General features: G+C 43.7%; 1 protein-coding gene across 2 annotated transcripts in view; it reads right to left on the minus strand.

Annotated features, from left to right (window-relative positions):
• Positions 1–24,433, minus strand: part of RASGRF2 (Ras protein specific guanine nucleotide releasing factor 2) — a 376,997-nt gene that overhangs the window by 5,697 nt on the left and 346,867 nt on the right. For both annotated transcript variants that reach the window (XM_044276023.1, XM_044276022.1), the window contains 6 exons: positions 12,920–13,032; positions 10,541–10,601; positions 8,561–8,664; positions 8,398–8,482; positions 5,552–5,749; positions 1,742–1,821 (listed from right to left, as the gene is read on the minus strand). In XM_044276023.1, coding sequence (XP_044131958.1) covers positions 1,742–1,821; positions 5,552–5,749; positions 8,398–8,482; positions 8,561–8,664; positions 10,541–10,601; positions 12,920–13,032 — 641 coding nt within the window. The remainder of the gene's footprint in view (positions 1–1,741; positions 1,822–5,551; positions 5,750–8,397; positions 8,483–8,560; positions 8,665–10,540; positions 10,602–12,919; positions 13,033–24,433) is intronic.

A 24,433-nucleotide genomic window follows, 5' to 3' on the forward strand; every position in this document is an offset into this window, starting at 1 on the left:
ATAGTTCCTGACTAGAGATGAGCAAACTTCTGTTTTCAAGTTCAATGTACAGTAGTCCCTCAAGATACAATATTAATTGGTTCCAGGAAACCCATTGTATGTTGAAACCATTGTAAGTTGAGTAATCGGTTCCAAAGCCCCAAAATGTCATCCAAGATAAGAGAAATTGAAGATTTAAGAAAAATAAGCAGATAACTAAGACAGATAAGACAAGTCCTTACATATAACAGTCAGGAATAGCTGCTAACTAGCAACTAATAACAGCTATTTTACCAGAGAAGTGGCCTCGATTGGTTGGATCTGAACCTGAGATATTGTACGTTGAGTCTAGTTTCAACTTACGATGGGTCAGAAAAGAACATTTCATGTTGAAAATATTGTATCCTGAGGCCATTGTATCTTGAGGGACCACCCTACAAGGTTCGGGTTTGGGTTAACTAAGAATTCCATTATGGATTCCGCTACCACAGACCATAAGTTTGTCACAGATGGTGTAACAGAAAACAAGAAGTTACAAATAAGGATCCGACTGGCTTGATCCGAAACTAAGGAACAAAAGGGTCACCCCTATTTAAGCCCTGAAACTCTCCCCGTCTTCTCAGCCCATGCAAAGATCTCTATGATCTAAAATTGCATGCCCTCGTGCCTCGACTGTATGACACCTGAACACCCTATAATAGTGAGGGGACACGACCACCGGCTCCCTACACTTAATACGGAGGGCGTCAGGGTCACCTAGGATCAAGCAAACAGGAAAACACAAATCAATGAACAGCCTTATCTGTAGAAGGTTCAGTTGTAGCATCCAGCATGTACACACTCCAGGAAGTTGTATAAACCGCAAAGTGATGCAGTATGGAAAGGGATTTAAAGGGATGCAATCAGTGCAACTACATGACAGCTGAGAGAGGCTAACGAGATGACAAAACGAAAGCAAAACAAAAGAACCTCAAGCAGGAGGTTCTGAAGAACGTCTGTCAGAGCTTCTCAGATGTCTGGTGGTGACAAAGTTATGGTCCATGGTAGTGGAATCCATAATGGAATTATTAGATATCCAGAACCTTGTACGCTGAACTTAAACAGAATTTTGCTCAACACTATTCCTGACTCAATATTCTATTCTGCTTTTATGTACAAAGTTTAAGAACTATAGAGTCATGAAATCTGGTAAATCTGGTTCTGGTGCTACATAACGGCATGGGATGACACCTCCACACTTGCCATTGTTCTTTTAAGTCGTGGTGGGGGGAGGGGTGAGCTGGTTGCAACTGTACTTTTAGAACACAAAAGGACTATAGTGCTAAATGGCTGTAATTTCAGTAAAGGCCCTATTGCACCTGAAGATAATCGTGTAGATCATCGCTAACAAGCATTCATATGAACGCCTGTTAGTAGTAATCTGGCAGTGCAAACGCTCGTTCATTAGGTAATTGGCTTTTAGCAGGTTTAAAAATCCTCGTTTATCTGCGGCAGATCGTGCCGTGTAATCGCGATCTGCTGCCGGCAAACAGTGATTCCGTATAGGGAAGAGCGATGGCATAACAATCGCTCCTACCCATGCTATGGAGGAGATCGCTGCATGTAACAAACAGGCGATTGCTGGGAAGGAACGCTTCCCTCCTGACAATCGCCTGCTTCATCGACAGGTGTAATAGGACCCTTACTTTAGGGGATTAGAAAGTACTAAATGCTCTTACAAGACATACAAGGAAGTTGTAAGTAGTTCTGAAATTAGATATACTTTTTAAGAGTCTCTCTAAGATTTTTGAATCTCCCTTCCGACGAGACAGTCTTCTGAAGTTTGTCCATAAGTGCTTTAGTCTATAAAAAAAACACAGTAAAAAAATAAAATAAAAATAACTGTTGAAAATGTTAAAACGATGAAAGCATTAGATATAATTAGATTCCATGTAATAATTCTCTATAGTCATTGTGTAGCAGTACTAAAGAGACCCAGGGGTTGTCCAGGACTTAAAGGGGTTCTCCGGGAATTAAGAAATATTTAAATACTTAAAGGGATTCTGCACCAAGTTTTAGGCTATAGAGCTGCGAACGTGCACGGCTAGATCGCCGCTAGCATGTCCGCAATATACCTGTCCTATAGGGCTGTGTGCTTTTATTTTCTTTAAAAAAGGATTTTAGAAATATGTAAATTAGTCTTGTAAGGTGCCCAAGGGTCTGTACGAACCTTCCTGGTACCCAGCCACGCCCGCCTGTGAAGGAGCCCAGCACCGGCTATGTCCTCCGAATCTCCTCCTTACGACAATCTATCGGTGACTAAAGGAGGAGATTCGGAGGACATAGGCGGTGCTGGGCTCCTTCACAGGCGGGCGTGGCTGGGCACCAGGAAGGTTCGTACAGACTCTTGGGCACCTTACAAGACTAATTTACATATCTCTAAAATCCTTTTTTAAAGAAAATAAAAGCACACAGCCCTATAGGACAGGTATACTGCGGACATGCTAGCGGCGATCTAGCCGTGAATGCCCGCAGCTCTATAGCCTAAAACTTGGTGACAGAATCCCTTTAAATATTACTTTATTGTAAATATATTCCCAAATACCTTTCATTTGGCTCATTTTGTTTAGGAAGCAATTATTAGCAGAAACAAAATGGACGCCGTCCTATTAGTGCACACAAAACCTGTCCTAATGACAGAGCAGGACAAGTTACTTCACAACATTGAGATAGAGGAGGTTAAGACAGCTCTTTCCTATTTGTCAGGGATTATGATCCTGAATACAGATGATAAGAAGGTTAGCTGAATCTCTGTAGGAATGGAGATCATGAGGAGACATGAAGTACAGAGAGGACAGACTATAGCTCAGTCTTGTTAAATAACTTGTCCTCCTGTGTGAGTAGGACAGGTTTTGTGCGTACTAATATGATGGCGGCCATTTTATTTTTCCTGATGATTGCTCCCTAAAAAAAACCAGCCATTATAACTAATGAAAGGTATTTGGGAATATATTTAGAATAAAGTAATATTTAAGTATTTTCATTTTCTTAATTCCCGGAGAACCCCTTAAGGTGCTGATGTCCTATTCTCAGCATAAGGGCTCATGCACACAAACATATTTTTTTCCCGTTCCGTTTTTTTTGCAGGTCCAAATGGGGAACCATTCATTTCAATGGGTCCGCAAAAAAACCTGAAATGACTCCAGTTCCGTATGTCCCCATGTCTGTTCTGCAAAAAAAATAGAACATGTCCTATTCTTGTCTGTTTTGCGGATCCGCAAAAAAATAAAAAACGACTGCAAAATACATACGGTCATGTGCATGAGCCCTAAGTCATCTATATCAGATCAACACTCCAGCCTTCTGCTAATATATCTTGAATAGTGCCATATATCATATAGTGGCAGTGCTTGGTATTGCAGTTCAACTCCATTGACTTGAATAGGACTAAGCGTAGACAGGCCATGTGACCCATTGACATGATGTCAATGTCGAGGAAAAGGACGCAGCGCTCATCCAAGTGTGACGTCCCCTTTCAACAGCTGATCAGCGGGAGTGCTGGGAGCTGAACCCCAGCAAATCCTGAGGATAAGTCATCAATATTCAAGTCCCGGAAAACCCCTTTAAAAATGGTTAATTGACAATATTTGTATAATGTATTTGAATAAAGATGTAAAAAAAGAAAAAAAAACTGTGGCGTGCATAGCGGATCAGGAGAATTTTACATTTGGATGTCCTAATACAACCACACTCCTAACGAGCTGGGAAAGGAGGATTTTGAGGTGTTTGCCCTAATTATTAGGTCAATGATGTAGGACCTATGAAAGGAAACTCTGCACACGTTCTCACAACCTATTAAAGGGATCTGTCACCTTGATCATCTACAGTAAGGCCCCTTGCAGACGAGCGAGTATTCCGCTCGGGTGCAATGCTTGATGCAATCGCATTGTGCCCGCACAGAATCTAGACCCATTGTGTACATGTACGTTGGGTGAAAAATCGCAGCATACTCTATATTCTTCAATTTTCACGCAACGCTGGCCCCATAGAAGTGAATGGAACTGTGTGAAAATTGCATCGCATCCGCAAGCAAGTACGGATGCGATGCGTTTTTCACGGATGGTTGCTATGAGATGTTTGTATACCTTCAGTTTTTTATCATGCGCGTGCAAAACGCATTAAGGCCTCATTCACTTCAATGGGGCCGCAAAAGATGCGGACAGCACTCCGTGTGCTTTCCGCATCCTTTGCTCCGTTCCGTGGTCCGCAAAAAAAATATATAACCTGTCCTATTCTTGTCCGTTTTGTGGACAAGAATAGGCAGTTATATTAATGGCTGTCTGCGCCGTTCCGCAAATTGCAGAAGGCACACGGACGCCATCTATGTTTTGCGGATCCGCAATTTGCGGACCGCAAAACACACAACGGTCGTGTGCATGAGGCCTAAATCGCATTGCACCTGCGCGATAAAAACTGAACGCGATTGCAGACAAAACTGAATGACTTTGTTTGCGAAATCGCGCATTTTCACTGAACGCATTTGCAACGCATCCGGACCTAATCCACACACCCTCGTCTGGAAGGGGCCTCATACACGAGTAGTAGTGCAGATAAGGAGTCCACGTCACTATTTTATTTTTTCCCCGCTGTCAGCACTCAAAGCTGCACTAAAATACACAGTCCGGGCTAACATAATGGACAGCAACACAGCAGTGCTGACAGTGTATTTCAATGCATCTCTGAGGAAAATAAAAAATTGTGATATGGGCTCCATATCTGCAGTACTACTAATATATTATTGTAGATAATAGTCCAAAATCGGGCTGGCAGATTCCATTTAAAATAAGGCAATAGGCATGCAGCCAACTTGGACAAGGTCTCCTCTCCAGGGGCCTCATAACAGCGACAAGGGAGGCCTCTAAGGCGCAGATGTCCTTGGCCCTTTTCTCAAACTATTGCCATTACATAAAAGAAAAGAAGAGGTAAAACTGAGCCCCAGTGTGGACAGGGATTGATGGGAACGACAACTAACTGTGCAGTGCTGAGGAATATGTAATGCTATATAAATGTATAAAATAATACGGTAGTTATGCGTGATTTGGTAGAATATTGCACGGATGCAATACATTCATGCAATATGCCATTTACATTAACACGTGTGTATTTTATCTTACACTCCTATACCAAACTATACTATTCTTGGGAACCACCTCAGTTATATTAATCTTTGCAAAAAGATTCTTGAAGACCGTTTTGCATTTCTGAACACAGGCATCATACGATTTCTGCAAGGGGGTGTATGTTTAGGACTAATATGGCTAATTTTATTTTTGCTAATTATTACTACCTGCGTTATACCAGTTTGGATAAAGTTATATCTATTCTACACAAATGTAGTATGGAAAAATCATCCACTAACATTTAAAACGAAGAAAGTATCCAATTGAATTAGAAGCCCTGAAATTATTGTGGTTAAAATACCCTGACATATGACCACTAACTGAAGGCCTTTCATGATCAGAACATGAATTAATATCTATGACCCAATCCTGAAGTACATAGATGTGGATCCTTCATGTTCACGGTTTCTTACTTGTTTAGCGACTTTGGCCCAGGTTTTCTTCAGTCTGTAGATTGCACTTCTGTTCAAGGCTGAGGTTATCTCCAGCACCCCATTGTAGTTGTGCATGCAGCGGCAGATATCAGCCACCACCACCCACTTCTCAATGGAGCTCGCTCTAGAGGTGATATCTGGATGACTCATGATTTCTGAGGCAACAAGGTTACTCATCTAGAAAAGAAGGACAGGGCATGTAATAATGACTTCTATGCAATGAGGTTAATATATAGATCTACAGTCGTTGCCAAAAGTTTTGAGAATTACACAAAGTTTCGTTTTCACAAAGTTTGCTGCTAAACTGCTTTTAGATCTTTGTTTCAGTTGTTTCTGTGATGTAGTGAAATATAATTACACGCACTTCATACGTTTCAAAGGCTTTTATCGACAATTACATGACATTTATGCAAAGAGTCAGTATTTGCAGTGTTGGCCCTTCTTTTTCAGGACCTCTGCAATTCGACTGGGCATGCTCTCAATCAACTTCTGGGCCAATTCCTGACTGATAGCAACACATTCTTTCATAATCACTTCTTGGAGTTTGTCAGAATTAGTGGGTTTTTGTTTGTCCACCCGCCTCTTGAGGATTGACCACAGGTTCTCAATGGGATTAAGATCTGGGGAGTTTCCAGGCCATGGACCCAAAATGTCAATGTTTTGGTCCCCGAGCCACTTAGTTATCACTTTTGCCTTATGGCACGGTGCTCCATCGTGCTGGAAAATGCATTGTTCTTCACCAAACTGTTGTTGGATTGTTGGAAGAAGTTGCTGTTGGAGGGTGTTTGGTACCATTCTTTATTCATGGCTGTGTTTTTGGGCAAAATTGTGAGTGAGCCCACTCCCTTGGATGAGAAGCAACCCCACACATGAATGGTCTCAGGATGCTTTACTGTTGGCATGACACAGGACTGATGGTAGCGCTCACCTTTTCTTCTCCGGACAAGCCTTTTTCCTGATGCCCCAAACAATCGGAAGGAGGCTTCATCTGAGAATATGACTTTGCCCCAGTCCTCAGCAGTCCATTCACCATATTTTCTGCAGAAGATCAATCTGTCCCTGATGGTTTTTTTGGAGAGAAGTGGCTTCTTTGCTGCCCTTCTTGACACCAGGCCATCTTCCAAAAGTCTTAGCCTCACTGTGTGTGCAGATGCGCTCACACCTGCCTGCTGCCATTCCTGAGCAAGCTCTGCACTGGTGGCACTCCGATCCCGCAGCTGAATCCTCTTTAGGAGACGATCCTGGCGCTTGCTGGACTTTCTTAGACGCCCTGAAGCCTTCTTAACAAGAATTGAACCTCTTTCCTTGAAGTTCTTGATGATCCTATAAATTGTTGATTGAGGTGCAATCTTAGTAGCCACAATATTCTTGCCTGTGAAGCCATTTTTATGCAACGCAATGATGGCTGCACGCGTTTCTTTGCAGGTCACCATGGTTAACAATGGAAGAACAATGATTTCAAGCATCACCCTCCTTTTAACAGGTCAGGTCTGCCATTTTAACCCAATCAGCCTGACATAATGATCTCCAGCCTTGTGCTCGTCAACATTCTCACCTGAGTTAACAAGACGATTACTGAAATGATCTCAGCAGGTCCTTTAATGACAGCAATGAAATGCAGTGGAAAGTTTTTTTGGGGATTAAGTTAATTTTCATGGCAAAGAAGGACTATGCATTTCATCTGATCACTCTTCGTAACATTCTGGAGTATATGCAAATTGCTATTATAAAAACTTAAGCAGCAACTTTTCCAATTTCCAATATTTATGTAATTCTCAAAACTTTTGGCCACTACTTTATCCACTCTTCAGCTCCCATCTTCTGCTACGGAAGTTATGGAAACAGCACAGTTCTGGCTGCTCAGATGTTCCTAAAAGTCTATCCACCCCAGGCTGATGGTAACTGTGGTTACTCCCATTTTGGCCAAGAAAGGTCAAGATGGGACAACCCCTTTAAGAACCAATCACACTTTCAGTGCACAATTCATGGTACTATACCAATGCTTCTAGGCTACTTTCATACATGTGCTATCTGGCCAGCTATTCCAGCAGAGGAACAGCTTGCTGGAGTTCACCGTATCCAGCCTAGCCGGATACTGCCGTTGACCACCAGACCCCATTGGCTATAATTGGATCTGGCGGCGGTCCAGCCGGTTTATAGCATGAGCACTGGGTTTCAGCTGGACAAACACTGGTATGGTTATGTCAGAAACCTGCTGAATCCCTGCCGGAAGGCTGAATATGGTGAACTCTGGCAGGCTGTTCCTCTGGCATAACAGCCTGCAAGATAGCTTTAGCACATGTGTAAAGGTAGCCTTTGGCTGGCCGGATCAAGTAAATAATGTGTCCCCATGGATTGTTTACGTAAAGTTTTTACCCTACATTTCTTAATGAAATATAAAACAAACAAAAAACAATGTACATCAATCATTAATTAATTGGTTTCACTAAAATATTGTCAGGTGTTAACAAATTTATTGAAATAAGTTAACATATATAATCCTGGGGGGCATGATCTTCACTTGATCCATCTGGCCATACATTAGATAGCTGTCAGCTTGTTCAGCCAACAATTATTCCTTCCAACCCCTGCATACACACGTATGACGAGCGTGCATGAGGTGTCAATGGGGAGAGAGACACCTCTGGTGGAGGGTTATGTCCCATAGATCAAAAGGATCAGATATGATGAAATCTAACTACTAGATCAGGTAGACCAGTGTTGGGACCCCAACATAAACATTAGATGGTCAACCAGTACCTTCAAAATTGGCTGGCTCGGCCAACATTTATCTAGTTTCTAACAAGACCTGGATGCATACTTACATCATTGAAATGTTGGCTGGTTTTCATTATAAATTGTGTACTCCCACATTTATCTGGTTTCATCCAACGCTGGCCAAGAAATTCCCTGGTAACAAGATAAAGAGTCAGCTTGCATACAGAATAGAGAATTCCAGAAGCTCAGGGTAATGTAGCAGTGTCTTACTGATATGGTATGCTCCTAAACACTATGTGGTCCAGAAGAGTGATTTGCTCTGCCAGCTCCATTGCTGACAGTGTATCCAAGCATCCTGTTCGGGGACCTTCCGACTGCACCGGAAAAAAACACATCAGTTCTTTAACATACACATTAATATTTTATTCACCTGTATGCACAATAGCAAAATGCCATGTCATAAAAAGTAATAGCACCTATATCACTGCCTTTTTCATAATAAAATAATAACCAGTCAGAGATTTAGGCCTCATGCACATGACCGTGTCTGTTTTGCGGTACACAAATCGCAGATCCACAAAACATGGATACTGGCAGCACATCCTGCGCTATCTTAAAAATGCCTATTCTTGTCCGCAGAACGGACAAGAATAGGACGTCTTCAATTGTTTTGCAGCATGGTGCAACAGACATATGGATTTTTTTGAGGCTCTAATGAAATCAGATGAGGACCAAAAATACGGGGGTGTGTGTAAGAGGCCTGATTCTTCTTTTTGATGCTTAGACTATGTTCACATCACATCACATATCCATAAGGCTCCACTCACACAAAGGAGGCCAAAAGAGTGTCCTCATTGCTTCTGTGTTGATACTGGGAGTCCCTGAGGGGCATAAGCCTGTATAAGATTAGGGGTGCACAACCTTTATCTCATCCTAGAGCTATGTTGTCAGACTATATCACTTCCAGGGGCCACAATAAAACTTGAAGTATTTCCATCTAAGACATTTATGGCAGATTTTTGCCTCCTTGGAGGCCTGAACCGACATTTATGGAATATGATGATAAAACACACTATAACGGTCTCTGTCTGGGATACCCTTGTTAAGGAACAATCTGGATAAAACTGATGCAGGCACTGAATGGGATTGAAAGACCACCAGGTAAAGAATACAAGTCATGGGCAGTACCAGACATACTACAGTAAGGCTAGGGCTACATGGCGACTTGTAGCTTCGTAATATAAGATCTTATCAATATAAGTTAGGGGTGAGCGGCAGCGTAACATCTGCAATCTTGCACACAGCCACAGCCTAAGGCCTCATGCACACGACCGTTATGTGCATCCGTGTCCGTTGTTCCGTTTTCCGTGATTTTCTGCTGGACCCATTGACTTTCAATGGGTCCGTTGAAAACTCGGAAAATGCACCGTTTGTCATCCGCGTCCGTGATCCGTGTTTCCTGTCCGTCAAAAAAATAGGACCTGTCCTATTTTTTGGACGGACAACGGTTCGCGGACCCAATTCAAGTCAATGGGTCCGTGAAAAAACACGGAGGCACACAAGATTGTCATCCGCGTCCGTGATCAGTGTCAGTTTTTTTCCTATCATTTTCAAGGCAAACTTGACTTTTTTTTTCACTTTTCTGGTCTGCTGATCCTCCAAAAATCAAGGAGGACACACGGAAGAAAAAACAGACACGGATCACGGAACAACGGAACCCCGTTTTGCAGACCGTGAAAAAATACTGTCATGTGCATGAGGCCTTATAGTTCTGCCTCAGTTTCTCCTTTAAGTTACTTAGAATGGATTTCAAACAGCACCACGGTTTTCCCCACAACAGTGCCAGCCACTAAGTACCCTTTGAACTGGTCACTCATATGTATTGTCATGGTCCTGCACGAATAGCTATGTTCAGTGCAGAAAATATAGCGCCTGCCTCAGAAAGGTGCTGCGGTATTGTCACAAGGTTACAGAGTTGCATAGATAGCCGCCAGTTGCGCTATTTTAGACGTAGGCCCTAAAAAGACTAATGTCTATCCCATTATTAAAATGCTGCCATTAACATTTCTTAACATTATGCCATTGTGCGGTATATAAACTGTGACCTGACAGTCACCTCCTTTAGGCACCCGCAATAGAGACCTTAGTGCATCCTGCACATAAGTAAATCAACATTATGGAATGAACTGGCAGGACGGAACCAGTATTTCATCTACGTACGTTACCATGATAAGACATAACAAGGCTTACCATGGCAATGATGTCCTCCATTGTCAAGTGGCAGTCATCTTGTTCATCCTGAGAAAGGGCACTAGTGACAAGCAAGACAGTATTAACCAACGTGCTTCCAGAGTCTAGAAATATCACAGGGTTAACTAGCGGAACAATCTTCTATTAATCATATAAAAAGGTCCATATCCTGAAACTTCAAGGGGTCAGTGCGGGAAGGAGTGGGATGCATTAGGTATGCAGTATGTTCACACGTGCTGTAGCAGGAAGATACAGCTCTGCCACAGTGAACAACATATGAGGGGAATGCATTAAGACTGGAATGTTATACGCTGGTCTTAAAGGGAATCTGTCAGCTTCAATACACCCCCCAAACTAGAGGATGTAGTGTATAGTGTAAGTCATGCAGAGTACGGTTATGTAATTTTTATCTTAATGCTCATTTGCATTCCGACACTGTGCTCGAACAAACAATGGCAGATTAGGAACTTACAGTGGCCCTGGAAAAAACCCTAAAAGTGTCCCCATGTTGTCGGTGGGTTCAAACTGACAGAAGATGGGCCAAAACAAGTAGGCGGGGACAACCAAAGTAGGCGGGGCCTACAATACTGTAGTGCAGCAGAGAATGCCACCCCAGCTCAACCAAATACCACAGGACGGCACAAAACACAGTATTCAACTGTATCACCATCATGAGGGCAATAATACAGTTGAGTTCAGGAGGACACCTGCGGCCGTTGAGCATCAGATCATTATGTACAATCAAGAGGGCTTCGGTGGTGCCCTGGGCATCAGCCCACCGGGAAATTTACCTGTAGGGTCTATGGCCAATCTGACCCTGCGAACAAAGCAGCAGTAAAATACCTTGAGAGGACTCCTCTTTGAGTCCTGTCCATTATGTGTGTGAGCTCGGGAGTCTTCTCTATGCATTTTACTGCTGGTTTGTGGGAGCACAGCATTGGAATGCAATTAAGTATGAAGATAAAAATTACATAACCAGACTCAGCGTCACTTACACTATACGCTCTAGTTTGGGGGTGTTTCAGAGCGGACAGTGGAAGACAGGAATGCCGACGAGAACCCCGATTGGCCCGACATCCCTGCTCAGCATGCATCACTGCTGCCCTACGTCAGCAAACATGGCGTCCCTGGCACTGATAGGTCGATTAGACCTGCTAGTTGCCAACCAGGGGAGCCAGACTATGGGTGGAACATGGCGGGGTGAGCACATGTGACAACATTTTTGTGAAAGTGGGGCTTGTGCAAAAATTAGTGACTTCGTGGCATAGAGGTTTAATACATTTCCCAATATTCCTTGGAATTCTATTATATATTAGTCACCAATTTCAAGATCTCTGCTTGTTGGATATCTGCCTCTGAATGTATGCATGCAACGTTTCCATTCAATAACAGCAAGCACATAACTTTAAATGGTTGAAGAATGGAAACAATAAATATAAAATACACAATAAGGCGGTTATATTTCCATAAAGGTGGGAATATTCACTCATCAAGTGATGTCCATCACATTAGGACCACACTAGACAGTGCCCAAAAAGGAATGTGGTCTGGTTCCCATGAATACATATGGATAAGCACTATTGATGCCACTTAGTGGGCACAATGGTCACAGGGAATATATCCCAATGGTATAGTAGTTGATGGAAGGGTAAGACAGGGCAGGGCAGCATGAAAAGAGTAAAGAACTGGCAAAAATCTGGATAGTATGTGACCAGCAGTCCATTACACAAATCTTCTAACATCTAGAGACGGTATGAATATGGATTTAAAGGGCATCTGTCAGCAGTTTTGTACCTATGAGACTGGCTGACCTGTTCCATGTGCGCTTGGCAGGCGAAGGCCTCTGTGTTGGTCCTGTGTTCATATGTGCCTGCATTGCTGAGAAAAAGTTTTACTATATGCAAATTATCCTGTAGCAGCAATGTGGGTGTTGCCGTTACACTTTGAGCCTTTTCTCTCTCTGTAACTGCCACGCCCTCTCCACTTTGATTGACAGGACCAGACGTGATCACGTTTACACTGCCTGGCCCTGTCAATCAAAGTAGAGAGGGCGCGGCATCTGCAGTGAGAGTAGAGCCTCTAGGTGTAACAGCAACGCCCCCGTTGCTCCTAGAGGCTCATTTGCATATATCAAAATATTTTTTTCTCAGCAATGCGGGCACATAAGAACACAGGACCAACACAGAGGCCTTCGCCTGCCAAAGTGCACATGTAACAGGTCAGCCAGCTTCAGGTACAAATCTGCTGACAGATGCCCTTTAAATTACTGCTGTAAGTTGCCAATGATTTCCCTGAGTCTTTTAGATCAGTGTATTCCTTTTCAGAGGAAGCAGAACACATTTGACTTCACCCGCAGTAGGCTCAGCCTCAGCACTTTACCTTAGTATGTTGCTTGCTGCTTTCCTTTCTTGGGGTAGGAGGTCAGGGTCACGTAAAACATCTTCCAACAGGTTCATTACATTCATTTTTACTTCATGGTACAATTCAAAATCCTTGAAAGTAAGCACAGCAGGTGATCACTTATTGTACTGCATGATATTAAAAACCTAAGCATCGAAGTAAATGCAGCAACTCGCAGTCAAATAGCCTTCATATGGCAGAACCAGAATATGTTGCTGATGGCGAGACATGCAATGAAATTAGTCATGTAAATTATAACCTCACCAGTAGATGGCACCAGAGTCTCAGAAATGAATTGGATCATAAAAAGGTTTAACTTGTAGGGTTATTGTTATTTTTTGTACCTTTCCTTGTAAAGTGTCTGTCGACCTTCCTCTATTCACAAGGGTGCACCTAGCCTTTCTGCTGCCTGAGGCAAAAACTGAAGGGGCACCCCCACTCCCCATGCCAATTTCTTAACTTAACCCCTTCCCTTCAGCTCATGGCCCTTTCGGTTGCCCCCCTACCTGGTGCTGCCCGAGGTGATAGCCTCACCTGGCCTCATTGGTGGTGCACCCCTGTCTATTAATTATATAAAGTCTGACCACAACTGTCAGGAAGCGCATGTCATGTTACAAACTACAATCCAGAAAATAAAATGCAAGGTTCCAGCACCTGTTCAGCATAAAACGATCTTTATTTAATCATAGAAGATGAAAAAAAGTAAAAGCATAAGCAATACCTACACGTTTTGAGTGGGCATGGCATGCCATGATTAAGAGTGGGGTGTCCACTCGAAACGCATGGTCTTGCTCATGCTTTTACTTTTTTCATCTTCCATGATTAAATAAAGGAGGTTTCATTCTGGACAGGTGCTGGGATCGTGCACTTTATATTGTGGACTTTAGCAGGTGACTGGTCCTGCGTTTGATGCCTGCACCTGGAGATGGGGCGAAGGCGGTTACAAGGGTGGGGGAGCAGACTTTCAAAAAAAATTGTACAAACTACAATACATTTTCTGCCTTTGGCCTGGTCGTTTTCAAGGTTCATATTAATCATAGACTGTAAACCCAGAGCACGACGCATTACATTACAACTGAGAAAGCATCAGATACTTGTTTTTCCATGATATCTCAGTTATAATGAATAAGAGCTAATGACGACCCCCTCCAGGGTGATGCACATGCAAGCTGATGTAAAAGAGGTTAATAAAGAAACTTGAACCCCTGTGTAATGCATATGATTAACATACCTCCCAACCATCCCAAATCGGACAGGAAAGTCCAGGATTTCGGCAGCTGTCCCGTGACATGTGAGGACGCAGAGGCAGTTGAGTGTAATGGTGAAGCAGGCAGCCTTAATCTCCCTGCTCCATGATTCACCTGCCTGTGTTCTCCCCAGAAGAAGCAATATGGCGAAGTCTTCGCGCCTGCAGGACTGAATAAGGGAGCGCACAGGCTGGGGAATGTTGGTCATATCCTGGCGTGTGCGCTCAGCGCAGCAGGCTCAATGACGTCACCTCAATACAGTCTTCACTGCTGTAAGGAGGCGCTATGGGGGCAATCAGGGGGAATAACTCATGTATGGGGGCACTAATGAGGCATGACTAGTGTGTGTGGGGCAATCAAGGGCATATCTACTGTGTGGGGGCACTAATGAGGCATATCTACTGTGTTAGGGCACTAATGAGGCATGACTAGTGTGTGTGGGGCAATAAAGGGCATATCTACTGTGTGGGAGTACTAAGGGCATATCTACTGTGTTATGAGGGCAATCAAAGGGCATAATTACTATTTGGGGGCTCTAAGATGCTGGGCAGGATTAGGTGTATACAGATAAGCACTGGGCAGAGTTAGAGGCATGGCTTAGTGCAATAATTTGTGCGCCGCTGATAGTGTCCCTCTATGGCCTTTTTAAAAGCTGGACGGTATGGAATAAAATGGTCAGACACCCACATGATTTAGAAATACGAGAGCAACAGAAAAGTGAATAATACTTATAGTAATAACAGTAAATTCCGGCTCACATTTCTTACATGTCTTTTGGAAAATGACAACAGCAGCCTGATAGTACCTTTGCCCAAACACTTCCCTCATCCCGTGCACTAGTTTTCGAAATCTTCCCTTTTTAGAATAATTTACAGCTATACAATTGCAGTGAGCCCCTGAGGAGCCAGTACAGAGGATGGGAGTGGTAGTGGCCCTGATGAGGTGTTGGGTCTCGATGTACTCCCTCAGGTCATTGCTCCCTGGGGATTGGTGCAGTTGGAAGGCGATTTGAAGAATCAGACCAGAACTACAATCTTTATTCAATACAAAATATAACTTGTAGTACATCCAGAAGTAGTAGGTACAAAGAACAATCTCTGTCTCCAGCTGAAGGAATATGGTGGATAGATAAGTGGCAATTAATGCACCTTAGATATGCCATGTTGCTGATAACTCCTGTAGGCTGGCACTTGTGGATTTTGGTGTCCACTTTATAATGCTGGCTTGGAGTTGGTCTGGCCTGGATGTTATCTAGCTGATAGGGTGTTTGGAAAGTGGTCCCTCACCTGCAGCAGGATCTATAAAGCTGTGGCTTTGCTGGTCAGTCAGCAGCTTTCCAGTTATCCTGGTGCTCTCTGGAGTAGAGGTCTCACAGGAGAATGGGTTCTATGGCTGGTCCCTAAGACTAGAAGCAATCGCACATGCTTCCACACTCTGTAGACTAGAACTCCCTGTGTCTGGCAGGAAGCAGGACCTGCCCTCTCCTATCAGGAGGTGGGGAATAAGGTAGTTAACCCTGTTTATGCAAAAGGGGAGAGTCGTCCCTCCAAGGGAGAATGTTGCGGCCGCACCGCTCACCGAAGTACCGCTCAAAAACTTAAATATATGAGAATCAAAGGGGCAGTAACATGTTAAAATATAACTTTTAATGGTCTTTTTATGGCGGGGGGGGGGGGGGGTGTCTTCAGGACTCTGACGTTAGTCTTCACCATTACGTGTGGCTCCTCTTGACTCTTGGGGTCCACACATTTTAGGCTTTGCATTTCTCGTCTTTTTAGGTGTCTAGTCAGACCCAACACCTTCATAACAAGGGTCTGACTGTGGGACCCCGCCAGGCGTGACCCGTTTCACCACGGGACACACGCATTTAGGGTCCCGACTGTGTGTCTGTTTATGTTTGTAAGGGGTCATTTCTCCCTGTTTTTGGGATATTCTACTTTAGACCATTAAAAGTTATATTTTAACATGTTACTGCCCCTTTGATTCTCATATAACCCTGTTTCTGCCAACCATTCTTCCTCTGCTGGTGTACAGGGATAAAAAAAAAATGCATTAACAATGCAGAACACAACTGCAGGTACTGCACAATATAACAGTATATACAGGTATGTACTATAACAAAAGCTGAGCTGCAATAGTGGCTGTACATACTCCAATGCAGTCCTTTAGTGCAGCTATTCTAGCTGGTGGCCAGTACCCATAATGGGTCGCTGTAGAATATGTCGCATCAAGAAGGAGATAATGTGCTTCTATATAAGCTGTCTGAAGGAAACTATTTTCTGGGAATGCATATGAACAATTAGGGGGCAATATGGAAAATAAGAACTGCCCAATTTACCCCAATCTGTGACTCTGATTCAATTCATTTAAGCTCAGAATCTAAGCCCAATTTGGAGATCTCTTCTGTCTAGAAGCCCTGCTTCTTCTATTCAGTCCAATGTGCGGTGGCGTAAGAACCCCTAAAGTCCTCAGAACCACCAACCATCGTGGCTGTCACTTTAGTCCAGAGTCGCCACACAGAGGTTGTCACTTTTGTCCCTAGGAGACATACATATATTTACAGCATTTGCCTTCTTTATTACAATATCTCAACTTTACTTCAAGAAGTCTTGTGGCAGACATGTCACAATGTATTTACATAGACGGTGAAGAAAGAAGCCGCTGAGCAGAGCTGGATTTTAAAAGTGGCAAACAACACTGTATTTCTATAGCCACCAGCGAAAAACTGAGCTTCACTACAAGCCCAGTAATGAAGAGCAGATGTGTCCCCAGCAGCCTGCGCATTGGACAATGGACACATCCTCGGTATAATGACATACAGCTGGACCATTTATCGCCACATCACAGACAATGGCGGCTGATGATCCTCAGACAAATGATGGAAATCTGCGCCGTTGTTTGGAAGGAATACAATGGTCAGCAGACCGCACTCTTTTCCTTTGTTCACAAATTTGTCCCATACTTTGAGGATCCTTAAAACATGGATACTGGCAGTATGCATTACGTATTTTGCGGAACAGAACAGCTGGCCTCTAATAAAACATTCCTATCCTTGCCCGTAATGCAGACAATAATATGACATGTTCTATTTTTTTTGCGGAATGGTCACGCGGACGTACAGAAACACAATGCACACTGAGTCATTTCCGTTTTTTGCAGCCCCATTGAAATGAATGGTTCTGCCTACGGGCCACGAAAAATAAATAAATTGAATGGACACGGAAAAAATAAATATGTTCACGTGCTGTATTTTTGGTCCACATTCTTGCGGATCGGATGCGGAGCCATTATTTTCAATGTGTCCGCAAAAAAAAGCGGACAGCACACCATGAGCTGTCCACATCCATATGTCCGTTCTGTAGCCCCGCAGAAAATAAAAAATAGCACACGTCCTATTCTTGCTGGTTTTGCAGATAAGGATAGGCAAAAAATACAGGAAGCAACCCTGATGTCAAACGGACGTCATCTGTATTTTTTGTGTGAGTGCTTCTTTAAAGGTGGACTGTCCCTTTAAATTATAAAATTCCTCCAGCCAAAATCTGTGAGAGAAACCATCACTGAAGAGGAGCTGCCGCCTTCTGGAACATCTTTCCATCACGCTCTGCATTGTGCTGTTCCTATTTTATTCCTCTTAGAAGTGTATGAACAGTGTATGCCATCAATGTCTGATCAGAGCAGGACCCACATCTGGGAGTAGGACCCGCTCCTTTAACATAATCCAAGACAAATTGCAAGTGCATATACACGCATCATATACTAAGAGCAACAATTAGACACATACACAAAGTGCTTGTAAAGTGATATAGTTCCGAATACCCAGCAACACAGACCCAAAACGCCCTTTACCAGGGGGGTCAATGTGGTCATAAAACTTCAGTAGAAATAAATAACAGAGACATGGCACAATGCAGAGTTATGAGAAACGATGCCCTAAAATTATGGGGAATATACTGTTTTTTTTTTTAAAAAGATCCAGAGATCTGACAGGTCCGGACATTAAGGCTACTTTGCTCTGGTGGGAATTCCGCAGGCGGTTTTGGCAGAGAACAGCCTGTCGGAATTCACTGGATCCGGCACTTCCAGACACTGATGGAATGTACGCCAGCCCCGTTATGTTCAATGGGGACCAGTGGAGATCCGTACCATTCTGGCAGACAAGCGGAGAACTGACCAGACACACACTGCTGTATGCTGTAGTTTGGATCCTGCCGGTATTTAGATAAAACCAGTTTGTATCTACAGTATTTAGATAAAACAAGTGAAATGACACATAATTTAAAGGGGTTCTCCGGGCTTTTAATATTGATGACCTATCCTCAGGATAGGTCATCAATATCAGATTGGCGGGGTCAGAGACCCGGCACCCCCGCCGATCAGCTGTATTAAGGGAAGATGCACGTCATGCGCATTTGCCGTCTCCCTTCTCTCTTCCTGCTCGCTGCTGCTATGTCTATGGCGCTCGCGCCTTCCCTTCATACAGCTGATTGGCGGGGTGCTGGGTGTCGGACCCCTGCCGATATGATATTGATGACCTATCCCGAGTATAGGTCATCAATGTTAAAAGGCCAGAGAACCCCTTTAAATGTCGGTAGTTACTAGGTAGGAAGGAGTGCAGTAGCTACCAGAGATACTAGGACGCAGCCGCCTGGATTTCTAGCCCAGGCACAACACAATGGCAATTTTAGACAAAGGTAATACCTTTGAAAGAAAAATAAAGCCAGAAGGTCTTGTCACATTAATAAACACGGATGTGATGAGAGCTGTGACACAGTGGCTTATAACTTCAAGGAGTTATATGTCTAAATGCATTAAAAGCAAATAAAAGAAGGGAAACTGTCATTGCCCAGCACAAGCCAGTGTAATGGACATCTAATTAATCAGACTGACTGCATGGCTGACTGTCTCTCACACTATGACTTCCAGTTCCCAGAGGGCCACAACTTCTCTGCATCCTCTGATGTATTAGAGCTAGTATTCACCCCTGAATTCCCAGTGTAGCCAAAAGTGCCATTACGCAGTCAAGGAGGAGAGCTGTGGCAAAACATTAGTCCCTCAAATCCCACCCTAATTATTAACCCCTTCCTGAGGCAATTTTCTTTTTTTGCGTATTAGTTTATCGCTCCCTGCCTTCCTAGAGTCATAACTTTTAGGCCCCTTTCACACGGGCGAGATTTCCACGCGGGTGCAATGCGTGAGGTGAACGCATTGCACCCACACTGAATCCGGACCCATTCATTTTGTTGAGGGAAGTGTTCTATTTAAATATATATGTATATATGCCTTGACATATATACATTGGCCCTTTTCTATGGGCCCGTCCAGGTGGGACCTGTGTGTATACATGGAGATTTATGTAGGCCCCCTTGGCAGCATACATCTCTATGTATATATGGGTGGGCTTATTGGAACCCTCCACCTGGAAGCGCGCTCTGGGATGCGCGGGCCGGTGTGGTGACGTCATATTACCACGCCGGCCCACGTGTTCTGGCCGGCGGCGCACATGCTCGTCACAGGACGGGCTGCCTTAAATAGTCCGGCGGAGCTACGCTGGGGCACTTTGGAAACGAGCACCCAGCCGGAGAGGATTATCTCCTAGGAAAACGAGACCCCCTGGATAACGAGCATACTACCGCTGAGTATCCATCAACCCTCCCTATACCACCAACGATCACCCTGCCCTATTTCATTAACCCTTACGCCCCCCTATACCACCAACGATCACTTTGCCTTATTTCCCTGCCCTATATCCATTAACCCTCCCTATACCACCAACGATCCCCTGCCATATTAACCCTTACCTTCCCCTGCATTTCCCTAATTCCTCTGCATGTGTGCAAATCAGTAATCAAAGCAAAAGGTGGCTACTTTGAAGAACCTAGAATATGACATATTTTCAGTTGTTTCACACTTTTTTGTTATGTATATAATTCCACATGTGTTAATTCATAGTTGTGGTGCCTTCAGTGTGAATTTACAATTTTCATAGTCATGAAAATAAAGAAAACTCTTTGAATGAGAAGGTGTGTCCAAACTTTTGGTCTGTACTGTATGTATGTTTTTTCTTGCGTTTTAATGCTAAAACCAAAAACTCCAAACCAATACTTATTTCTTTTCATCTCCATACTCTGACCCCCTCTTCACTTACCACTTGCTGTCCAACTTTTCTGTGAATTTATCTAAATCCACAGTGCTAAATGTGACCCTGAAGGCGAAAACTATGGCCTCATTACAGAAAACCACCCCGTTTCAGTGGACCAATGAATCCATAGTTTTCTTGGGGATAACTTTGACCCCAAATTTTTTTAACTTGTTTCGGGATAACTTCCAGCCACTGCCAAAACATCTGGAATACCTTTTGGGTTCTTGGGATATCCCATTTGTTTCATGGTTCGGGCGAAGAACACTGATTAAAACTATACTGTTACCCACTGTTCTTTACTACCTACAAGCATTGCCGATCCCAATCCCCAAAACTTATTTAGTAAAACTGCAGGGAATTCTGTCTAAATTCCTCTGGGGTGGGAAGAGATCTAGGCTACCTCTCACTCTCATGGTGCAACACCCTAGGAATGGGGGATTGGGTATTCCAGATCTGTATACATATCACAAAGCAGTTATTGCACTTAGATGCCTAGAGTGGTTGAGACCCTATTCAGAACGATTAGATCTACATACAGAAGATAATATGTTAAATCTTCCACTTCACTCCCTCATTTTTTTGGATCAATCCCCAAAACACGCCAGATTACAAACGTGTAGCATCATCACTAAGTATGCTTTGGACATGTGGAAAGACTCCAAATGGACACAGCACTTACTATCTAATTACCTCACCCTAATGCAGGTTCGGGATGTACTTTGCCACTCCTCGACCCAGTTCTGGGAAACCGTATCGGACAGAGCCAAAGCTATTACCACTCCGGTTTTAGCGTTATGCCCAGACAATGATGTTCCAACTTTTGAAGATCTAGGAAAACACCCTACAGTAGCGTGCCTGTCAGACTTCCAAAAAGCACATTTTCTTCACTCTATGAAGTCCCATCTTAAAAGTCTGAGTGTCCCTTTAGAAAACTCCATTTTTGAAAAAATGGCTCTGCAATTAAAAGACTCAAAGGGTAAGGTGTCTAAATTATATAGCCTGCTATTGGCCCTATCCCGCCCAGACAAGTTTCCTTTTATATCTAAATGGGAGAGTGAGTTAAATATTCAGTTTTCAGCGAAAGAATTACATAGTGTATTGAAGGCTCCTCATGGGGTGTCCAGGTGTGTCAAACTACAAGAGAATAGTTATAAGGTACTCACTCAATGGTACTATACGCCACAAAAAATTAACCGAATGTTCCCTGAATGCAGCCCAAACTGCTGGAGATGTGAACAGGATATAGGCAATCACAGCCATTTATGGTGGAAGTGTACTAAGATTTCTCCCTACTGGCAAAAAATATGTAAAGTCTTGTCTGAGATATGTAAGATGCCATTTCCGGTCTCTCCAAAAGTGTGTCTCTTTGGGGTGTTTGGGGATCTCAGGTGCACTAGAGATACGCAAAAGTTGAGTCAGATTTTACTGGCAGCTTCCAGAATACTCATTGCAGTTTACTGGAAAAAAACGGAGATTCCCCCATTAAAACAATGGTTCACTAGATGTGATCAATTGTACCGCCTGGAGCAGATAGCTCACTGGGAAGCCCGAACACCACACAGATTTGAGGCTATATGGAAACCTTGGAAAGACTATAGAGGTTTTTCGATCTGACTTGTACAGCTTTAGGGATCTCGTGAACACCAAAGATAGCATGGCAACAACTATATGGTACTAGTCCTACCTTTTGGCAACTGTGGGAAGGTTTCTCCCCCCCCCCATCCCTTTCCTTCCCTCAGACCTTCCTACGTTTTATCTTCCTCTTTTTATTTGTTATTATGTGATATGCATTTTCTCAAACGACTGTACTACTTCAGTTGCATTCTTGTATTCGCGCCCATGAAGGGCAAACAAAAATTGTACGTCTTACTGCTGTAAAACCAATAAAAACAATTTTAAAACAAACATACTCTGACCCCCATAACATCTTTATAGTTAGGTCTACGGAGATGTGTGAGAGCTCAATTTTTGCGGAACAATCGCCAGTTTTTGATAACATCTTGGGGTGTGTATGACTTTTTGATGACTTTTTATTCAGTTTTGAGTGATGAAAAAAATTGCAAATTGGCCATTTTTATTTTTTCCCCAGTTATGTCTTTCACTGTATGGGATTCTTTTTATAATTTAATAGTACGGGTGTTCTAAATTTCAGCGATGCCCATGATGTTGATTTTTTATTTTTTATTGTTTAAGCATTTTGATTTTGGGGAAAGGGGGCGATTAGAATTTTAAGATTTTTTTAAATCATCTTTTTTTTTTTTTTGTTATTGGGTCCCCAAGTGGACCACAACATGCACTCATTAGATTGCAATTTTCTCCATTACCCTATACAGAAATAGCTACGGTATATTACAGTTCAGTGCTGCCACCTGCAGGCCTGACCTGTAATATACAAGTAATGAGCCCGGAAGCCTAATACAGGCTCAGGTTCATTACTATTAGAGATGAGCAAATAAAAAAAATATATATTGATTCGATGGTTTGCCGAATTTTTCGGCTGCTGAGAGCCTTTGTAGTTGTGTAAAATACTGTTCCTTGTAGTAACACGCATAGGGAGTCTGCTTTGGTAGTGGATTAATACTGCGTATGACATGCAGATGACAGGCGTTGCTCTTAGATTTACTGCATACTTCACTTATTAGGGCAATCACGGGGCCAAAACTGACCAAATAACTCAAGCTGATTCCACATAGATGTTATCAGAACCTGTTCTATTAAACGCTTATACAACTAGAGTAGCATCAGTAGGATACCACAGAGTGGCAAGGTGACAGTGTGGAGATGGCAGCAGCAGCATACCACAGAGTGGCAAGATGACATAGTGTGGAGATGGCAGCAGCAGCAGGAGGATACCACAGAGTGGCAAGGTGACAGTGTGGAGATGACAGTAGCATCAGGAGACCACAGAGTGGCAAGGTGACATAGTGTAGAAATGGCAGCAGCATCAGGAGGATACCACAGATTGGCAAGGTGACATAGTGTGGAGATGGTGGCTGCAGCATCGAGAGGATACCACAGAGTGTCAAGGTGACATAGTGTGGAGATGGCAGTAGCAGCATCAGGAGACCACAGAGTGGCAAGGTGACAGTGTTGAGATGGCAGCAGCATCAGGAAAATACCACAGATTGGCAAGGTGACAGTGTGGAGATGGTGGCAGCAGCATCGAGAGGATACCACAGAGTGTCAAGGTGACATAATGTGGAGATGGCAGTAGTAGCAGCAGCATCAGGAGACCATAGAGTGGCAAAGTGACATAGTGTGGAGATGGCAGCAGCAGCATGAAGATACCACGTTTTGGCAAGGTGACATAGTGTGGAGATGGCAGTAGCATCAGGAGACGACAGAGTGGCAAGGAGACATAGTGTGGAGATGGCAGCAGCAGCAGGAAGATAACACAGATTGGCAAGGTGACAGTGAGAGATGGCAGTAGCATCAGGAGACCACAGAGGGCAAGGTGACAGTCTGGTGACGGCAGTAGCAGCAGCAGCATCAGGATTACACAGAATAGCAAGGTGACATAGTGTGGAGATGGCAGTAGCAGCAGCAGCATCAGGAGACCACAGAGTGGCAAGGTGACAGTGTGGAGATGGCAGCAGCAGCAGGAGGTTACCACAGAGTGGCAAGGTGACAGTGTGGAGATGACAGTAGCAGCAACAGGAGGATACCACAGAGTGGCAAGGTGACATAGTGTGGAGATGGCAGTAGCAGTATACCGCATATGGTGACGCTGCAAATGTTGATGTAGGGCTGTGGTGCCAACATTGGCACCCTGGCCATGCTTCACCTTCTTCCCACATCTTCTACATAAGGCCATGTTAACCTCATCCGGCGGCTTGACAAAAAACTGCCACACAACCGAATAGGTGATTTTCCCCACAACAGTCAGCACTGACAGACTGCTACCACCGCTGCTTCCGTGAACCCCTGCACCACTACTTGCTGGGCAGGTAGGCTGCTGCGAAGCTGGTGGTCTACCCTGGGCACGTTTGGCTCCCGACCTCCCACTGCTGCCACCCTGACTCCCAGCCATACTTTCAACACATATAACCGCCGACGTGAACTGAGAATATATTTATCTTTTTGTACTGAAATAAGCCACTAAACGCT

The sequence above is a fragment of the Bufo gargarizans genome, chromosome 1 (genome assembly GCF_014858855.1).
Source record: "Bufo gargarizans isolate SCDJY-AF-19 chromosome 1, ASM1485885v1, whole genome shotgun sequence".
Taxonomy (NCBI): domain Eukaryota; kingdom Metazoa; phylum Chordata; class Amphibia; order Anura; family Bufonidae; genus Bufo; species Bufo gargarizans.